The sequence below is a fragment of the Equus asinus genome, chromosome 10 (genome assembly GCF_041296235.1).
Source record: "Equus asinus isolate D_3611 breed Donkey chromosome 10, EquAss-T2T_v2, whole genome shotgun sequence".
NCBI classification, from domain to species: domain Eukaryota; kingdom Metazoa; phylum Chordata; class Mammalia; order Perissodactyla; family Equidae; genus Equus; species Equus asinus.
In genome coordinates this window covers 83,266,339-83,286,774 of record NC_091799.1, presented here as the reverse complement: position 1 = coordinate 83,286,774, position 20,436 = coordinate 83,266,339, and the positions used below count along the sequence as shown (strand labels likewise).

General features: G+C 46.5%; 1 protein-coding gene across 13 annotated transcripts in view; it reads left to right on the top strand.

Annotated features, from left to right (window-relative positions):
• Positions 1-20,436, top strand: part of PDZD2 (PDZ domain containing 2) — a 345,154-nt gene that overhangs the window by 318,367 nt on the left and 6,351 nt on the right. For all 13 annotated transcript variants that reach the window (XM_070519816.1, XM_070519813.1, XM_070519814.1 and 10 more), the window contains 7 exons: positions 1,110-1,918; positions 5,124-5,268; positions 7,682-11,759; positions 12,500-12,617; positions 15,820-15,921; positions 16,582-16,852; positions 19,374-19,508. In XM_070519816.1, coding sequence (XP_070375917.1) covers positions 1,110-1,918; positions 5,124-5,268; positions 7,682-11,759; positions 12,500-12,617; positions 15,820-15,921; positions 16,582-16,852; positions 19,374-19,508 — 5,658 coding nt within the window. The remainder of the gene's footprint in view (positions 1-1,109; positions 1,919-5,123; positions 5,269-7,681; positions 11,760-12,499; positions 12,618-15,819; positions 15,922-16,581; positions 16,853-19,373; positions 19,509-20,436) is intronic.

The following is a 20,436-nucleotide window of genomic DNA, read 5'->3' as shown; positions in this document are numbered from 1 at the left end:
TCAGAATTTATCCATGGAAAATGCAGCCCACTGTTGATGAGTGGCCACTTGCTTATTGGGCTGGACACACATTCTAACCCAGAGTGTTGCAGGTGGCTAAACCGGGCCCTCTTTACATGTTGTTTACACAGTGTAGTCTTGAAATTTATGGCATCAAATCAGGGTTGGCAACCTGATGGCCTTATGTTTTAGGGGAATTCCAGCCAAATTCCAGGTCTCTTCCTCATGAGGCCCTAACTTAATTCTTTTTAGAAGGCAGTGCGTGAGACCTTCAGAACTCATAAAAGACAGATATTATCAGTTTTTTTTTAAAAATCTCATTGATTATCTTCTCAATATAATATGAGATAATGATCTGATGTGGACCATACTGGTTTCTCAGACTTCTTGCTGGTGTGGTTTCCTTTTTCTCATTTCTAATGTCTGAAGAAGAAAATGCCCTGTCTTGGGAGAGGCAGGCGATGGCCACTCCAGCTCTCCTTTGGAACAGTTGACGAGCTCACTCCAGTCTCCGGGAGAAACATGCCAAGGTGGAAGGGGTGTAATTTCTCATACGTTTAGCAAGACGTGGAGAGTTCGCAGAGCAGCCGGTGTGCTTCCTTCCCTTCCCTGGTTGGAATGTGGATAGATTGTAACCTCAGGCTTCACTGCGCCAGGCTCTAGGAGCTTGTGTGCCCATTAATCACACAGATGAAGGAAGGACCTCAGGTAATAAGAAGGCCCAGGTGTGCAGGACTGGCTGGTCCCCGGGCATCCTCCTGGATAGGAATTCTCTGCAGCATCCAATGTGTCAGACATCATGGATGTTGCTGGCTTGTACATTTCTATCTCTAGGCAGCACATGTTTTAAGTTAAACAATCCAGAGGTTGAGGTAAATAAATAAATAAAAAGGGAAGCCAGTAGGAGGAGGAGAGAGGGAAGCCTGCTGTGTACTCGGTGCAGATCCCAAGAAGCCATATCATTTCAGCCTGGTCACCAGTGGCCAGTGGGTGTGTATCTGGTAGTTGTGAATGTGGAAACACTCGTATGTAATAAGGGAGGTTAAATTATAAGACCAGGCCAGATGGGAAACCATTTCATTTGACTTTTCTTTCCCCTTTCCTCCTAGCTCACAAGGAACCAGGAAAAGCCAGGGCCAACAGCCTTGTGTCTCTAGGAAGTCAGCGAGTTTCTGGGCTCTTCCACAAGCAGGTGACAGTTGCCAGACAAGCCAGTCTCCCTGGGAGCCCACAGGTCCTCCGAAACCCTCTCTTCCGCCAGAGGAGGGTGGGCTGTGATGCCAACGATGCCAGTGATGAGGAAGAGTTCGACAGTGAAGGGGACTGCATCTCCCTCCCAGGGACCCTCCCAGGTCCCAGCAGGCCTCTGACAGAGGGCGACTCTAGGCATGTCTTGACACCCTCTTCCAAGGTCACGGCTATCAACAATCAGGAGGAACGTCCCCAGAAAACACTGGTCAGCAAGGCCTTCTCAGCACCTCTCCTTGGCAGCTCGATGGACTTAGAGGAGAGTGTCTCAGGGGGAATGGTGGACACTCCTTCCCATGCAGCCAACCTGCTGGCCTCTGCAGAGGCCCCCAAGGGTGGCCCTGGCTGCTTCGGGAGGAAAGAACTGTCAGGATCAAGGAGTTCACCCAAACTGGAATACAAAGCCGGCACAGGGGCCCAGAGTCTGGTGAGCGCAGAGAGCCCCAGTTCCCCCCAGCAGAAGAATGACAACCTGGAGTCCAGGCACAAACCAGTGGCCAGGGTCAGCCCACACCGCAAGAGGCCAGAGGCTGAGGCCAGGCCAAGTGGCTCAGAGACAGTAAACCTGACCGACGGAGCCAGTGACCCATGTGATCTGGACTTGGAAGTCCAGGCCGCTTCTGTCAACGTGACCGTGCCTGGTTTGGGGCCAGGTGGAACTGCAGAGAGGGTAACTGATTTTCTCTTAGTTACTTGGGATCTAAGTGAATGTTGTATGAATGAACGTGGAGAGTGTTACAAAGCATAGGGTAATCTGCCAGAAAGGAAGGGTAATGCCTGGAGAATTATCTTTCAACAGAATCATTCATTTCAATACGTGACTGCTTGGGAGCCTGTTAACATATCAGCAGGTTGCTAGGGGGAAAGTGCATGGGTATTGAGTCAGAGATCACTCGGCCAAAAGATACAATCACTCTCTTACCTGTAGCAGAGGCTGTGGTGGGTGACGGAAGGGCAGTGAGAGGCAGGGAAGGAAAACCCTGGGTCTGACACCGGCTTCTCCACTGACTAGCTGAATGACCACTTGGACAAGTTATTGAAACCTTTTGAGTGGCAGTTGTCTGCCTGTAAAATAGGGATGGTGCTGTCTGCCTTGATCATCCCACAGAGTTGGGCTGACCATCGACTATAGGTTAACAGGGATTCTCTCTGGCTGGTAAGGTTCTGAGTGATCCTAATGTTTTTAAACTTTCTATAATGATTATGTGTAATTAAAGCTACCATACCCTTGTTGTGAGTATCACATGAAATAATGGGGCTGCATTCACTTAGAAACCTGTAATGCAGCACATTAAAGGCAGGTTAATATTATTTATGTTACTACCAGGTTACACGTATGTTAGAATGGCTCAGAATTATCAAATTGCTCAGTTTTTAAAATTTCAACATATCTCCACTTTAGCAAGGAGGCAGCAAGAGAAACTAATGTTGTTTATGATCTCCTGAACATGAATAATTTCTCACTGAGCAAAGAATCTGAGATGACTCGGAAGGACCATATTTATAAAGATGTGTGTTCAAGTAGTTTATATAAACATATGTGTAAATAGACCCAAAAAATATAAGGTCATAAAAACACTATACTAGGCAGAAAAGGTTTTTGTTAACCTTATAGAAAAAGTAGAAACACACATCTTTTTTTTCCTCCTAAGAAATTATTACCTCCAACTAGCACATGTGTTTTAAAATGTAATGTTCAGCTAATGGGTAAACCCCTTCTTTCAAAAAGTATCATCAAGTTTTGGATAACTACATAAAGCCAAATCAGAGTTTTTGTTAATTATAACATATCTATTAAAATAAGAGCCTTTGTAATTGTGAATTAGTATTCCTAATAAGAACTTTGAGCAGCATTTAAAACTTTTGCCCCGAAGTTTAATTTTTCTCATAAAAATTTTAGTACCAAAATTTGATTTATCCTTGAGAAAGAAAATAGAATGCATTGTCATAAAGTATTTACCGTCAAATATTGGAAGCTTAAAAAAAACTACTTTCTCTTTCAGTAAGTGGATTGTCTTCTACTGTTTTTAATACTTTTTAAAATTGAAATGAAATTCACAGAACATAAAATTAAACCTTTTAAAGTGTACAGTTCAGTGGCACATGGTGCATTCACAATGCTGTACAACCACCACCTCTGTCTCGTTCCAGACTCTTCTACTGTTTTTATGTTACATTTATGCCTTACTAGTAAATATAAAATTAAGTGAGCTAAACCCTGTGTAGATTTCCCTCTGCCAATAATTGACATTTTACTAAATGATTTTTTTTTTTTTTTTTTACAAGAGTAGCATTTCACCTCTTTCCTCTGCTGCCACCTCTGGGCCACTTTATGAATCCTTGGCTCAGAGGGTAAATTTCAAATAAATCTCATTTAACTTTCAGTAAGTTTGTTTGGAAAATTTTTTACAGTAGGTATTAGAAGAAAGGAAGATAAAGTAATTGACACTCGGCTGAAGTGAACTTTTGAAATATCAAATGTCAATTTCACTTATCCAGATGAGTCCTCTCCCTAACTACCAAAATGACGAGCTGATTTTACAGTCTTGGATATCACTGTGCAACATGGTAACAATAATATCTGACATCAGATAGCCTTTCGTATGCTGCATGTTGTTTTTATAACTGTTATCTAATTTAATCATCTTTTATTTAAATCTCTCTGAGTTGGACAGAGCAAGTCTTATCATCCCCGTTTTTTTCCAGATTTTTTATCATGGTGAAATACACGTAACAAAGTTTTTCATCTTACCCATTTTTAAGTGTGCAGTTCAGAGGCATTAATACATTCATAATGTTGTGCAACTGTCACCACCATCCATCTCCAGAACTCCTTTTTCTCCCCAGAGCCCCCCGGTACATAGTTGTATATTCTTCGTTGTGGGTCCTTCTAGTTGTGGCATGTGGGACGCCGCCTCAGCGTGGTTTGATGAGCAGTGCCATGTCCGCGCCCAGGATTCGAACCAACGAAACTCTGGGCCACCTGCAGCGGAGCGCGCGAACTTAACCACTTGGCCACGGGGCCAGCCCCTCCAGAACTCTTTTTATCTTGTAAAACAGAAACTCTGTACGCACCAAACATTAACTCCCCAGTCCCCCTTCCCCCAGCCCCTGGAAACCACCATTTTACTTTCTGTCTCTATGAATTTGACTACTCTAGGTACCTTACATTAGTGGAATCATACAATATTTGTCACCGACTTATTTCACTTAGCATAATGTCCTCAGAGCTCATCCGTGTTGTAGCATGTGTCAGAATTTCCTTTTTTTTTAAGGTTGAATAATATTCCATCATACGTACATACCCCATTCTGCTTATCCATTCATCTCTCAGTGAACACTTCAGTTGCTTGCACGTTTTAGCTATTATGAAAAATGCTGCTATGAACATGAGTGTACACATATCTCTTTAAGACTCTGCTTTCAGTTCTTTTGGGCATATACCCAGAAGAGGGATTGCTGGATCATATGGTAGTTCCTTTTTTTGGAGGAACCTCTATACTGTTTTCCATAGTGGCTGCACTCTTTTACATTCCCACCAACAGTGCACAAGGTTCCAGTTTCTTCACCTCCTCACCAACCCGTGTTATTTCTGTTTTTTGATTGTAGTGATCCTAACGGACGTGAGGTGCTATTGTGGTTTTGATTTGCATTTCCCTTATTGCCCACATTTTAAAGTTGAGAAAACCGAGGCTTAGGAAGAGTGACAAGACCATGCATTTTCTAGTGGACCTTAAACCCAGAATCTGGTTCTTGTGGCTCCTGGTCCAGGGCTCCTTGAATTTTCCCAAGCCAGCTCTTCTCTATATATGAGGTCTTAGGACGCAGAAAACTTGAGAGCTATTGACAGTGACTTGCAGTTGTCATTGTGCCAGGAATCTCTGGGAAAACTGACCATCGAGGATGGCCGTGTCCCTACCAACTGGGGGCCAACCAGTGCTCTGCCCCACCCAGATACTGGCCACCTCACAGAGAACCCGCCCGAAGCTGCACCAGAGTGGAGGCAACAACCCAGAATGGGTAAGATTATTCTGTCACTTGTTAAGCTTCAAAATGGGAGGATAGAAGTTACCCTAATAAAAGCGTTACAAGTGGAGAATTTTGAGAGAGAAAAAACTCTTACACAGATTAATGATATTTAAAAGCTGCCTACATTTAACGACTTTCCTAGATCATTGTGCCCAACAACACACTTAATTCCAAGTAGAGTGCGTCCAGTTTCAGTCAGGCACTCTACCCATTCTGTGACATGTACCTTAGTGAATGAGACATGAGATGAATCAGAAGGATTTCCCGCCCTGCAGAATCTCAACTCGCTGCTTATGTGAAATGGAATGCACTGAGAAACGGCAGGAAGAACTTCACAAAGGACAAGAAAAACATTAATATTTTTTACCTCATGCATCCACAGAAAGTAATATATGAGCAGCCTTCTGAGTCAACAAAAGGCTCCTAGGGCTGCCTGACTGCCACTTGCCCTGGCAAGCCTCTCTAAGCACGAATGATTCAAGTATCAGCACACCTGGTGCCTACTCTAGTTAGGGACCTGCACCAACGTCCTCTGCGTCCTTCTGCACCTACGACATCGTGTGTAAAGGCGGCTGGGCCTTTCACCTGATGAGGCGCCATAACTGAGTCAACATTCTTCCCCATATTGGGCACTTAGGGCGTTTCCACTTGAAGGACTGCCTCCATGTAATTTAATCTCCTTCAAACAAAACCCTTTTAAGTTATACACTTTGCAGGAAAGTCAGATTGCTAACGGAAATTGAGGGCTTGTTCAGTGAATGAATCTGAACCTGAAAAACTGCCTTTGAATCCCCTCCTTTTGTCTCATGGCTATTTGTCCCCATAGTTGGCACCAGCAGGAGCGGGAAAGTCATGCTGAAGGGAGGTCACAAAGGTTGAGCAGAGGACGGGAGCCCGTGGATTTGAATCTTGTTGTGCCCCAGGCCTTCCCAGGGACATGGGGAAGTTATGTTCGGTCTCCAGAGGTGTCTTGATGAGCCAACCTTGTTACCAGGGCTTTCTACCCAGAGGCCACGTAGTCAGGGTTCAGGAAATGGTGTGGGCCATGGAGCCAGCTTCCTGGGGCGACCCCTGTCTGTGAACTCTGTGACCTTGGATACATTGCTTAACCACTCTGTGCCTCAGTTCCCTACCGTTCCAACTGCAGATGGTCACAGACCTACCTGACACTGTTGGGAGGAAAATTAAGTGCATGAAAAACTCTTAGCACATTGCTAAATCCTAATGAGTTCCTAATTATTGATGTAGGAACTTCAGGATGGAAAAGGCATATGCAATTAAGATGATTTGTATGGCAGATATGGAGTGGATATAATGTCTGGGGTAGACACTTCTCAAACCAAGAGCTTTCATTGTGACTGAGTTTTTCACTCAACCTCAGGTGCATAGTTCTTGAGAAAATAGCAAATCAAATGTTCTTTTTATGCCAGTCCTCCCTAACCCCCTTTGCAAGACGTTGTGTGCCAGAGGTAGACAGATTAGCCCAAGAATATGCAGGGCCTTATGAGGAGGCGTCTCCAGGACAGAGTGGCTCTCCAGAACCATCTCATGGAATGACTTGGTTTTCCACTGTCCCTGGCGTGCTTCAGCTTTCCCTGCGCCTCTGAGATTCCATGTTCTTTCTTGCTTCTCTGCTTTCATTCCATTTTCTTCCTCCCCTTTCTCCTCCTCACTCTCTGGTCAAACTATCCCTCCAGAACCCAGTCAAGTCCCCACCCCTCTGTAAGCTTCCTTGGATAATGTGGCCTTCTGCTTCTCCCAACTCCTCTGAACTTGGTCAAGACACAGCTAACACTCAATGTAGACTCGCATGCTGTCTGTAACATTCCATGTGTTTTCCCAAATTAGCCTCATCTCCTGGGCTAACCAGTAGGTCCCTTAAGTTCGCCACTTGGACTGTTTCATACTTTACTACATGGCTCACAACCCACAGCCTGTGGCCAAACCCACGATGAGAGCTAAGCCCACATGTGATCAGCCAGATGCTCTGCAGAATCAACGGGAAGCTAAGAATCCAGTAGAACAATATCCTGACTCCTGCAGCTTTTGCCATCAGAGAATGCATGGTGTAAAGAAACTCAAGCAAAGGATTTCTGGTGTCCCCCATCCTTAAAAATAACCAAGAGAGAGAAAAAAGGGCAGAAACAAAGGTTCATTCTGCCAGCCAGTCTGGGTTATTTTAGAGCGTCTAAAGCAGGGTAGTATTTGCTGGATGTGAGTGCTCTGTAATTTTAGAGACAAGAAGCCCTACATTTAGGCTGTGGAATGTCTTTCTGAAAAAAGACCAAAAAAATGAGATTGTTTACAATTTTCCATCATTTTTAAATTCAGAGGTTTTGTGTTTTCTCACATTTCCCCCTTTATCTCCCTACGACTCCACCTGTTGTTTACCTTCTCAACACAGGCCTGGACGGCTCCCCAGACCTCGTCCCTTCCCTAGAGCAGAAGGGGGCCGCTCCTCCTGACCCAAGCAAGGCCTCCGTGGACGCAGGGCAAGTCAGGCAGTGTGAGGACCCCAAAGAGCCAGCGTCACCCAGGGTCCCCAAGGCTGAGGACGTACCTCGAGTCAGACCCGCCTGTGAGCGCAGCACATCCCCAGGGAAGATGCCAACGGCTCGTCCTGACTTCAGCAAGACCCCAGCAGCCCCAGAAGCCAGCTCACCCGACACCAGCAGGAAGGTGGCTGCCTACACGGAAGGGGGACCTGAGACAGAGGGAGCATCTTCAGCCAGTGCCATCCTGTCACGAGACCTCCTCACGTCCCAGGAGGAGAGACAAGGGGTTCCAGGTAACCACAGCAAGGCCCTGCAGACGACAGGAACCCTCAGCCCAGAAAACGCCCGGGAGTTTGCTCTGCTCAAGGGAACAGACTCTGCGTCTGAGGGGGCCCCACAGGCCAGCCCTGCCCGGCCATCACCCACTCACAAGGCCCAGGAGGGGTGTGACAAGGAGCTGGGACACAGCTGCCCCAGGGAGAATGGAGGGAGCCCTGTGACTGACATCGACAGACTCATCAAGGAGTTGGATGCTTCTGAAGCAAGACTTCAGTCTCCCCAGAAAGGGGACCAGCCGAGTCCAGAGGGCAGTTCTCAGGGTCAACCTGCAGCAGGAGCTGGAGGCGGAGGGTCCCGCCAGGCCGAGCCAGGCATGGGGAACCAGACCCCCACCCTGAGGAGGGCCTGGGCTGCTGGGCAACCCCCTCACCCACAGTGGGCCTCCCAGCCTTCAGTTTTGGATTCTATTAATCCTGACAAACATTTTACTGTGAACAAAAACTTTCTGAGCAGCTACTCTAGAAATTTTAGCAGTTTTCACGAAGACAGTCTGTCCCTGTCGGGCCTCGGCGACAGCACAGAGCCCTCTCTCTCGTCCATGTATGGCGATGCTGAGGACTCATCTTCTGACCCTGACTCGCTCAGTGAAGCCCCACGAGCGTCCACCAGGGACAACTGGTCACCTCCTCGTCCTCATGGGTCTTCTCACAAGGAAGATACTATAGAGTCGGAGGAGGAGCAAATTGAAATTTGTTCCACAAATGGGTCCCCCAATCCACCCTCAACTGTGGCTCCTGTGCCTGCCCAGGCTGCACCCTGCCCCGCGGTCGCCAAAGTTCTGCCATTACAGCACAGTGCTCTGAGCGAAGCCGTGGGACATCCCCGTGAGAGAGCTTCCTTCGTGCCAGGAGCCGCATGCCCTTCAATCCCAAACTCTTCCCAGCCCTTGTCTCTCTTGGATAGAAGCTCTCACGCAGACACAAGGATCTCACAGAACCACAGGCCCTCGTGTGAAGAAGAAACTGTGGAAGCCCCCAGTGCTAGCTCAGCTGTGGAGAACAGGCAGCCTTCTAAAGTTGCCAGGCGTTTTCATAACCCCCCGGTCACTCTCAGCCCTCCTAACATGGTAAATGGTTTGGGACATGACTTGCTGAATGACGAAACCCCAAAGAAAACACAAGAAACAAATGGCAGTGCAACTGAAAATGAGTCCTCCTCTAGTGTGGATGTCCCTAAGGCTGGAGAGTCTGTTTTGGCAAACCTACACATCTCCGAAAGTCAAGACCTGGAAGACTCGCTCCAGAAACCAAAACTGACCTCCAGGAGGCCCATCATGGCCTGGTTTAAAGAAATAAATAAAAATAACCAAGGTACACATTCGCAGAGCAAAGCTGAAAAGGAGCCATCCATGGTGCCAGCCAGAAGTCCTGACTCCAAAAGTCCAGTGTTGAGCTCAAGCCACAAAAAGGGGGTTGCTGTGCCTAACAGCCCTTCGCAGCTGAAACTGAATCTTGAAAATAAAGACTCACCTAAGAAAAGTTCAGTGGAAACCCTTCTAAATAACTGTCAGAAACCCAAATCTGGTCCTAAGCTGAAGAGACTGAGCATCAAAAGCAAGAGCAAAGTCAGCACCGAGGCCCCTGCTGCCAACACAGCTAAGGCTGCTGGGATGGACCACAGGAAATCCCTCATTTCACCCCAGACCTCCCACAAAATGCTTTCTAAGGTAGCGTCACACCAGTTCCACATAGCTGAGCAGGAGGGACCTGACAAAAATGCTGCAGCCATGGCCACGTCTCCCCAGTGTGTGCTGGAGAGCAAGCCACCCCTGGCCGCCTCGGGGTCACTGAAGCCCTCGGTGTCAGACACAAGCATCAGAACATTCATTTCACCCCTGACCTCCCCCAGGACTCTTCCTGAGCAAGGTGCATGCAGTAGGTTCCACACCACTTTCTACTCAGAACCCGACAGAGGTTGCCCAGCCGCCCCCAGATCTCCGAAGTGTGGACCGGAAAGCAAGGCTCCCTCTGTGGCTTCGGGGGCAGGTCCCGCAGCATCCCGGAGCAGCACATCCACAGCAGTGAACAAGCGGGAGGTCCCACCTCCTGGGCAGAGTGAGCAGTGTGTGTCCAGCCAAACAGATTCAGCACCAGAAGCAGGCCAACCCCAGGTGACTAGTGACCAAGAAAGCAAAACAATTGCTAGTGAGCCTTTAGAAAGAGCAAACCAATTGAAAATAGTTGAAATTTCTTCTGAAAGAATGCCAAAGATTGCATGTGGTGACAAGCCCAGTGAAAGTGACAGACAGGGAGGGTTCTTGGCCCAGAGCAACTGTCAGGAGAAGAGTGAAATTAGACTCTGTCACCAGTCAGTGGAATCGTCCCCAAATCATCCCTCATCACTCACGCCTCGGGCCTCCCAGGTGGAGCAGGAAATGCAGCCATCTTTCAGCATGGTGAAACTGGCTGCTTCCTCCTCCTCCCCACAGCTGCCTCCTAGAAAGGCAGATGCCTCCCAGGGGAAGTCAAGCCAGATGTCAAACTCCCTAGGAATGGCCAAGAATGGCACAGCAGTGGGCCCGGCACTGGAGGACCATCCCTACTTCATGCCAAGGCCAGCAACCAGAACCTACTCCATGCCAGCCCAGTTTGCAAGCCATTTTGGACGGGAGGGGCATTCCTTGCACAGCCCAAGTCGCTCTCATTGGGACAGCCAGGTCCCTGTGACAAGCAGTGGCCTCCTTGAGGCCAAGGCATCCAGGGGTGGTGTTCTTGGCCTAGTTAATGGACAGGGTGTATATAGCGTAAAGCCGCTGCTGGAGACATCAAGGAACCTTCCACCATCAGAGGAAGGGGATGTCCTTTCAGGGCAGGAAACGAGCTGCCTAGTCACAGACAAAATCAAAGTCACCAGAAGACATTACTACTCTGAGCAGAACTGGCCCCATGAATCTACCTCATTTTTCTCTGTGAAGCAGAGGATCAAGTCTTTTGAGAACCTGGCCAATTCTGACCGGCCCGTGGCCAAGTCAGGGATGTCCCCCTTTTTGTCAGTGAGCTCCAAGCCTCCCGTTGGGAGACGGTCATCTGGCAGCGTGGTTTCCGGGAGCCTCAGCCACCCCAGTGACTCAACAGCAAGGTTGCTGAGACGCAGCCTGAGCTCCTGCAGCGAAAGCCAAAGTGAAGCCAGCACCCTCATCCCCCAGATGACCAAGTCCCCATCCAGCATGACCTTGACGGTCTCCCGGCAGAATGCAGCAGAGGCCAGTAACAAGGGCCCTGACTCGGACCCAAAGAAATCACTTGGTTCTTCCGGAATTCCCACCCCAATGGGGGCCCCAGCCTCTCCCATCAAGAGGAACAAGTCCTCGGTGCGCCATACCCAGCCCTCGCCTTTATCCCGCTCGAAGCTCCAGGAACTGAGAGCCCTGAGCATGCCCGACCTTGACAAGCTCTGCAGCGAGGATTTCTCAGCAGGGCCGACTGCCATGCTTTTCAAAACTGAGCTGGAAATCGTCCCCAGGAGGTCGCTTGGCTCCCCTGCTGGAGGCCTCAGTGGGTCCACTGCCCTTTCATGCCCCATCAAGGGTGGGGACAAGGCCTGTCCAGGAGGAAGCAGGTCTAAAGCCAGTGAGCCACGGGTACCCAGTTCAGCCCCTGTGGATGAAACCACCCGGGATCTCCCTTCCGGAAAAAGCTGGTCAGTTAAGTAAGTATCTGTCCCTCCCTCCCCCCTTGTATTTAAATAAATTTTTTTATTATTATGAACTAGTTTTAGATTTCTAAAAAAGTTGCAAAGAGAGTGCAGAGAATTCCCATGTACCCCTCACCCAGTTCCTCCCAAGTTAACATCTTACATAACCACCATCCGTTTGTCAAAAATAAGAAGTTAACACTGGAACAACACAATTAACCAAACTACGGACTTTATTCAGATTTCACTGAATAAATTCCACAGTATCCTTTTCTATTCCAATATCCAATCCAGGACACCACATTCTTTTTGGCCCCTTTGTTTTTAATATCATCATTGGAAAAATAAAGTGCCTGCAGGGAGAAGTGTTTGCCAGAACGTTGCTCTGAAGAGCGGCTCCTGTAGGACACAGCACTTTAAGCAAAAGCACCATGAGAGAGAGGTGGGAACACCAGAAGGCAGCCCCTCAGGGAAGGATCCGGGCCTTTGAAGGAGATCAGAGTTAAACAGGAAATTTCTGACATTTTAAAATGTTTCACTTGAGCCCATATATTGAATATATTTTAATGTCAGAAATTTTCTGTTAAAATTCCGACATTGGTCCCCTAATATCTTAGAGGGATCCCTGAATGCATAGTCATTCCCACTGAAAATACCTACAGTGTAGTAGAAAGGAGATCATTTAAATGCATCCTTATAAAGCGGAGGAATTGCTATTTTCTTTAATGTTCTTCCAATGTATTTATATTATTTAGTTTGGATCAACTCCTAGTCTCAGCGGGACACCAGCAAAGATTACAGTCTGTTCTGTCATCACTGGGGTCAAAGTCTACCATCCTAACTCTCATTCAGGAAGCGAAAGCACAATCAGAGGTGAGTGAACTAGAGAAAACACAGGAGGCTGAGACCGCTGCCACGTTAGTGCCAGGTGTGCCAGATGTGTGCCACGAGCCCAGAGAGCCAAGGAGAGCTCTCCCCCGGGGTCCCTCTTTGGGAGCTCTACAGGCCCGCCTGACTTTTGTCCCCCTTGTATCTTGCTTCAGAAGCTGGAGCTTGTCTTGAATTTCTACGTGCTACATTGGTGCAGCTGCTGTCTTCATTCCCCGGTAGCAACTAGTTACCATCCTCCCTGCCCCCCACATTTGGAGTGTGTCTGCAGGGGGTCCTCAAAACAGAACGAGGCATCTTGGAAACGTTGGGGAATGACCACAAGTACCTCTGTCCGCCTAAGTGGACATAAATTACCTGTGAAGGGAGCCACCTGCTGGGGGGAGGAGAGCTCACGACTGCAGCCCTGCCCTGGCCCCTGGTGTCAGAGCGTCTGATGTGTGGGGTTCCAGACAAAGAAGCTAATTAGTCATCGCAAATAAAGTCTCTCAGTAAGTTTGATGTGACAGGAAACGATAACAAAAGAAACCAGGAGTTCATATCTAGAATACTTTTCTGAAGAACAACATTAATTTCTGAGGACCATCCATAGAGACTTAAACCCTAATAAATGAATATTTTCTGTTTAGAGAAAAAGGCAAATAGGAACAGTTTTTCTTGAGTAGTAATATACCTGGGTCACTAATATCATCTAAGAACACTGTTCCAGAAGTTCTAATATTACCCAGAAGGGCTGTGATGTTGGCATCTAACAAGGAGTGAGCCAGGATAGACGGGATGGAGACCGATTCCCTTTGGCTTCCACTCCCTTCTGAGTCTCAGCCCACTGGTTTGGGTCTCTGTAGTTAAACACCTTGAGATGTCCAGCATTTTTCATTTTCAGTCAAAAAGTTATTTCATCATCTTCCTTCCTCCTTCAGCTTGTTACAAGAAGTAAGCATTTCACACATGAAAGTCTTACTCTGGATTTCCAGTCAAGATGGCACAATGGGATCATGTTACGCCAGGGCCCCTTTGTTCTAGACATTTTACAGTGTTAAATAAAACGTAAAAGGAGAAAACCAAAAAGTCTCAACCAGCCTCGCAAACGAGATGCACATTTTCAGGGACCACAACTTGAAGACTTTTGTGGACAGGATGCCGAACGCCACATAGGGGCATCTTCTGGGGCCTCGCTCTGGTTTCCCACATTCACCACCAGACAGGTTCTGTCCTTTGATGGTGAAGATCATTCCTACTTTCTTCAGAACGCAGCCTTCTTTTCCCCTATTTTCTCACTGTCTTCAGTTGATTTCAGAGAGGAGCAGTGGGCAGAGATGTCCTTACTCTACCACCTTCAGAAGTTTCCTGCCTTGCTTTTTTCCTAATGAGTATGAGTTGTAGGTGCTGAATGTGGAACCACACAAAATGACTTCCCCTGGCTTTCTTTTGGGGCTGCTGTGAGAGGTCAGAGAGGGACAGAAAGCAAGCCCGGGTCTCCTGAATTCAATATGCCCAAACCTTGGGGAGCTCTTAGTGGTGGCTTGGGCTTCCCTGATGCTGTGCTAAGCTTGTCAGAGAGGCAAGATTTGGCCTCACAGTCAGCTTCTAGCACACTTGTATCTTCAAACACAATTGGAAAAAAAATAGTTTCAATACATTAAAATTTTGATGAAATGTCCTGGAATGCAGGAGAGTCCCATTTTCAAATATTCTCTCTCTTTGCTCCAATAAGGCATTCAAATATCTGAATATTCCTGTTTCAACATCAAATGTCACCTCCCAGAAGCTACACAAAGATCATTTGCTAGACCACACATTCCCGTTTTTGTTGAGAAAACCTAGTCATCATTCTTCTAACCACTGAATATGGTTAGACTTGCCCATGAAGTCAAAATCCCAACCCCCAAAAGTTCTGCAGGACCCTTGGTTTGAATGAACTTTAGAGAGGTGTAAAATGCTTGGGATTACTCTTTAGGACTTAGTATTAGAACACCTTTTTTTTGCTGGGAAGGATTCATCTTGAGCTAACCTCTGTTGCCAGTCTTCCTCTTTTTCCTCCCCAGCCCCAGTACATAGTGTATATTATAGTTGTTAGTTCTGTGTGAGCTGCTGCCACAGCATAGCTACTGACAGATGAGGGGTGTGGTTCTGCAACTGGGAACTGAACCTGGGTCGCGGAAGCAGAGCACACCAAACTTTAACCACTAGGCCATCAGGGCTGGCTCAGAAGTATACACTTTTTCTTTTAAATATTGGGTTCCTTCGCCAGCACAATACAGAGTTGGTTTTCTCTTTCAACATTTTCACTTTCTCTCATCAAAGCAATCCTTAGGGTTTATTATTAGATTCTTTTTCTCTTGCTGTGTTTGAGAACACCTTGAACTGCTGGATTATAAATCACTTCAAGGGAAGCTTAGCAATGCAGATCTTTGAAATGTTGCCGACTCATACTTAGGATGTGGGTGAATTCACGGAAGACAAAATCCTGAATAATTAACCCAGCTAATTTTTTATTTTAAAACCTTCTATTCCAAGGTATCTTTTGATTGATGCTTGAAAGATAGGACAGTCTTTTGTTACTTAACCCTAGGACACTACTAAGAATGTTCTAATCACAAGACAAGTTGACAGTTAGTTTTAATGTACTTTATATTTTTTAACATGCTTTGATGTTATGACTACCCGTTTGTTAACTGCACCTGAAATCCAATGAATTGAACATGGGGGGAGAGGGACATAAAACATATGGCCTCACTGTGCTCTTGTCCTGCCTCTTGGCACTGACACTACTCTCTCTGCTATTGTTGAAACTGGCTCTGCTGAATTTGCAGACTTAAAGAATCGTCGGATACAGAATTCCCTTTGTGATCAAATTATGTGCTATGATGAGATTTGGGAAGACACAATCTTGGTGCCTAGAATGGCTAGACTGGCTTCCAGATTGTCCCCTGTCCTGCCTGTTTCGTGGCCACCTTCCCCATGGTTCTGTAGTTGCAGGATGGACCCTCAGCTCTGTATAGGCATCACCCAGTAGGGATGCAGGATGGTGGAGACAGGGCTCCTCCGAGTCCAGTCCTGTGTGAAAGCTCCTGAAGAGGCACTGGGGTTGGTGGTGACAAGCTCTGCCGTGCAACAGGAGGCTTTACATCAGAACTCCATTCCTCTTGGCCCAAGGAATATACTTTTTTCTGTTTCTTTTTACTAGAATAAAGAAGATGTTTGCTTCATAGTCTTGAATAAAAAAGAAGGCTCAGGTCTGGGATTCAGTGTGGCAGGAGGAACAGATGTGGAGCCAAAACCAATTGTGGTAAGTGATGATGTCAGGAAGCTCTCAGGAAAGTCAGTGCTGAAGCAGCCTCGGTGTTTGATCAGAACAAAATTCATGACAGTGAGTTCAAACACTGCTGGCGTTTGTTCCCTGCTACCAAAACAAAAATGGAAAAGTGAATACGTACTATTTGCATTGACAAAGACAGGCATTTTAACACATAGCTGACTGAGGTACAGGCTGAGTGACCTGTTAGATGCCAACATAAATAAATGCAAATGGTCCGTATCCTCTTATTCACCTAAATATTTAAGAAGTGGAAAAACATGAGAATTCAAACCTGCATTTGCTGGTGAAATTACTTATCAAGAACCACCACCTAAAATTTTATATCACTCAGAGGCCTTTGAGATTAGGGAGCCACCTTCCTTGGACAAGACCTTCCTGTGCATCTTTGTGTTCTTGTTGCCCCGTGGTGCACCAGGCACATGTCAGACGCTAGGAGTAAGTGGAGTAAAATATGTTGAGATGCTGGCACTGACATGTGTAATTCCATTCCTCACACTGAATGTTTTTGATAAGCCAAGTGTTTGTATGATTTGGAAAACTTGCTATTAGAAAGTTCCTTTACTACAGATTTGCAGCTACCCTTTACTACAGGTCATAAATGAATTGGTTTATGTCCTCTCCTTATCTCAGGTCCACAGGGTGTTTTCTCAGGGGGCTGCTTCTCAGGAAGGGACTATGAACCGAGGGGATTTCCTTCTGTCAATCAATGGCACCTCACTGGCTGGCTTAGCCCACGGGGACGTCCTGAAAGTTCTGCACCAGACACAGCTACACAAAGATGTCCTCGTGGTCATCAAGAAAGGGACTGACCAGCCCAGGCCCTCCACCAGGCAGGAGCCTCCCACGGCCAATGGGAAGGGTTTGCTGTCCAGGAAGACCATCCTCCTGGAACCTGGAATGGGTAAGATGTCAGTTCACCAACCAGCAGGGTGTGAGCAGCTAGGAGAATAGATTCTGGCTGAACATGAAGGAAAATAATCACTACCATCTGGGTCAGAGAAATTAAATGTAGTGAAGTCTAGTGTTTGTGGATGCTTCTTGGAAAAGCAGTGTTACAAATAAGTTATTAAAAAAAAACAAAACCCGGTAGTTAAAGCCACACTGTTGAAGATTTAAAATGACTGCTTGACGGCTTCTCTAAATGTGCTGAGGAGGAAACCCTTTCAGATTTACATCCTCTTGTTAAGACTTAAGTGGCTGGTAAGTAAAACAAGAAACTGTTGTGATGGGGGAATCGATGTTGAAAGACAAATTCCAGAACTGAGTTTTGTCCTTGGGAAACATCAGGGTTTGTATGCTTTCCTGTTTTAGAAGAACATAAGGAAATGAGGGGGCAAAAATGTTTAAAACAGAGACTGCAGCCTTAGTCAACAAGAAGAGATTACAAAGAGAGGTTCAGAAACGCATTCTCTATGTGCCCTCCATACTGTCATACTAGGGCTCCACAGAAAGCCATACTAAGTACTTAAGTCCTGCTTCTATTTCTGAAGCATAGGCTGATTACTGCCCTCAGATAACTATTTCAGACTCCTGTAGTGTCCTCTCCCTTGGAGTTCAGGAGTGACATCTCCTTAGTCTGGAGGGCAAAGTAGAGTCTACAGATCAGGTCAAGGCACTGCCTTCTGGGGTGGGGAGTTTTGTTTCTTCTCAGCATCTCTCCCTGATAAAGTCATGGGTAACTGAATTTCCCTCTGCTCAATGTGGCTTCATCATGGCTTGAGCTATCGGTAATGACTTTGCTGAAAATGGCACTGATTGCGTTGAAGAAATGAGCAACTCTTGTCCAGATGCCTCCAGTGTCAGGGGTGTTCTCAGTCTTCCTTCTGCTCCATTGTCTTGCTTTCACTCTGCTAGAAAGCTGAAGCCCTTCCCAATATAGGGAAGTACCTTAGTCATCAGACCTGGTCATGCTCACCTTTGCCCCAGCACTCTCGCAACTGCTTGGTGTATTTTCCTTGGGATCCTGGAAACTTAACCTGTCAAAGGAAGCCACTTGGCACTTAATCCTAACAGCTTCCAGAATCTTTATGACTCATGAACTCAGATATGGAAGGCTATCCATCGTTTATAATCATTAAGTATTCCTGTGGCACCTTCAGAGCATCTGGCCTTGAACCACACTCTACAGAGTTATCAAACTGTAAGCACGTTCAGGGCTTAAACTTACTTCTTCATAGTCCTTCCTATTCCTCAAGATCCCCCTGCCCGAGGCTCTACCTCATCCTCTGCAAGTATTCCTTAACATGTGCTGAGAGCATCTCACCTGGGGCTTCATGCAGTCGGCTGCATGTTAGCGGCACCTGGGAAGCTTTTTAAAATCCTGATGCCCAGGAAATTCCCCAGCTAAGTTATAGCAGACACTCTGAGAGGTGGAGGCGGGGGCCCAGCATCAGCATCTTTTTAAGGTTCCCAGGTGGTTCCAGTTATGTAGCCAGAGTTGAGAGCCATTGTAATGGGCCCGTTTTCTTGTTTAACAGCAGGTAAAATCACCTACTGAAAAATGCTTCTCCCACTATTAGTAAATTTCCTTTAGACCATGTGGAGTGGCCTTCTTTAAACCACAGTAATGTCTGAAGGCAATGATGCTAGCTAGCATGGCCTCAACCCTAAGTGGGCAGTTTAATCTGTCTGTGGTCCTTCCCCCGCCTCCGGAGCAACTAAGTGCACCGCCTTTCCAGTCAAGTCAGACATCCTCCACTGATGCAGTGTGTAAGTCAGGGAAATAAATGGCACATTTACAATCCCTATTTAGACCGGAGATGGACCCCAGCCCGGCCTCTTCAAACTAGCGAAGTAGGCGCGAGTTTGTTGCTATGGAGCAGGCATCACCATGGAAACATTTCTTCCCCTGGTGCAGCGAGGAGATGGCAGTGAAGGCAGCTGGTGTGTGATGCAGACAGACACCCAGAGACTGGGTTACCCCTCACCAGAGCAAGCAGAAGGGGGAAGGAAGGCAGCTCCATGTGGTCCCAGGGGGCTTCGGAATCCATGATCACAGTCTCACGAGGCCTGGCATTTGGGTGTTACAGGTTTTCAGTGCCAGACTGATGCTCTGCTGCCATCAGCAGCCAGGGATGGCAGGAAATCGAATTTGATTCCCCAAGTGTGACTTGTCTTCACTGAGACATGCACTGACAATGTGTAGGGCTCGATGAGAGCAGTCTGGCTTCTGGGGATTTCTGCCTGGGCATACAGGCATGCTCCATGCTTGCAGAAAGTGCTCAGAAGAACAAAGGGTGCAAGTGCAGCAGGAACACAGCCAGAAGGGCAGCTCCAAATCTGGGAGGGCAACCCTAACGCTGGTCTCAAATGCTATCAGCACTTCAAGGCAGACTTGAGGGGGCTGGGGTAGCAAATCTGGGGGACTGCACAGGTGCTGAGCATCCCCGTCATTTTCATCTCTGTGAACGACACTGCTGCAGGGAGAAGCACAGCTGCACGCGATGCTCTGTGCGTCGAAGTGCTGAAGACCTCGGCTGGGCTGGGCTTGAGTCTGGATGGAGGAAAATCGTCCATGTCTGGAGATGGGCCACTGTTCATTAAAAGAGTGTACAAAGGTAACGTCCTAAAAACCTAATCAGCCATCTGTTTTCCTTCTGTGCATGTCAGTGCCTGCCATTTGGAAATCAAATTTGCTTAAAAAAATCTAAAATGTTAACACTTTGTGACAATAAAGGGTTTACTGTGCATCAGCCCTGTTGCGTTTTACACATATTAACTCATGTTGTCCACGTGACAATCCTATTGGATAGGTACTCTTATTATCCTTGTTTTATAAAAGGAGAAACTGAGCCACAGGGGAGTTATGCAAGCGCCTGAGGTCACACAGGCATGAGTGGCAAAACCAGGCTTAACCCCAGGCAGCCTGGCTCTGGAGTCTGTGCCCCTAACCTCTATGCTGTATCCCTACCTCCATGTTCTTATCTGCATGTCCTTAGCTAATGTTAGCTGTTATGGATGTGAACATACCAAACTACGTACAAATGCCATCAGAACTACCAGGCAGGGGTCTTAACATCAGCCAAGATGGCAGTCACTTAAAACTGCAAATACCAGATTGTAGGAAAAGTAAGGTGGGAGCAGTAGATAGCACTGAAATAGTCAGTAGATAGGAGGTCTCTTCATGAATTTGATAATTCATTTTATGATCTTGGACAGTTCTCAAAAATCTTCAGGTACCCAAGCAGAACAATTATATAAACAATATAATTATACTAACAATATCAGTATATACATGTATGTTATATATATTATGTATCCTATTATATGTAATATATTTAATATGCTAATATGTTTAATATAATACTAATAATATATACATACATTTATATATAAATACATCCTATTAAATGTAACATTTCTAATATTTAATACTAACAAACAATATCGTTAGTTTGTATTATATATAACATGCATGTATACATATTATATTGTTTATAATTATACTGACCTATACAGGGACCTATACACTGCTCATCAATCCAT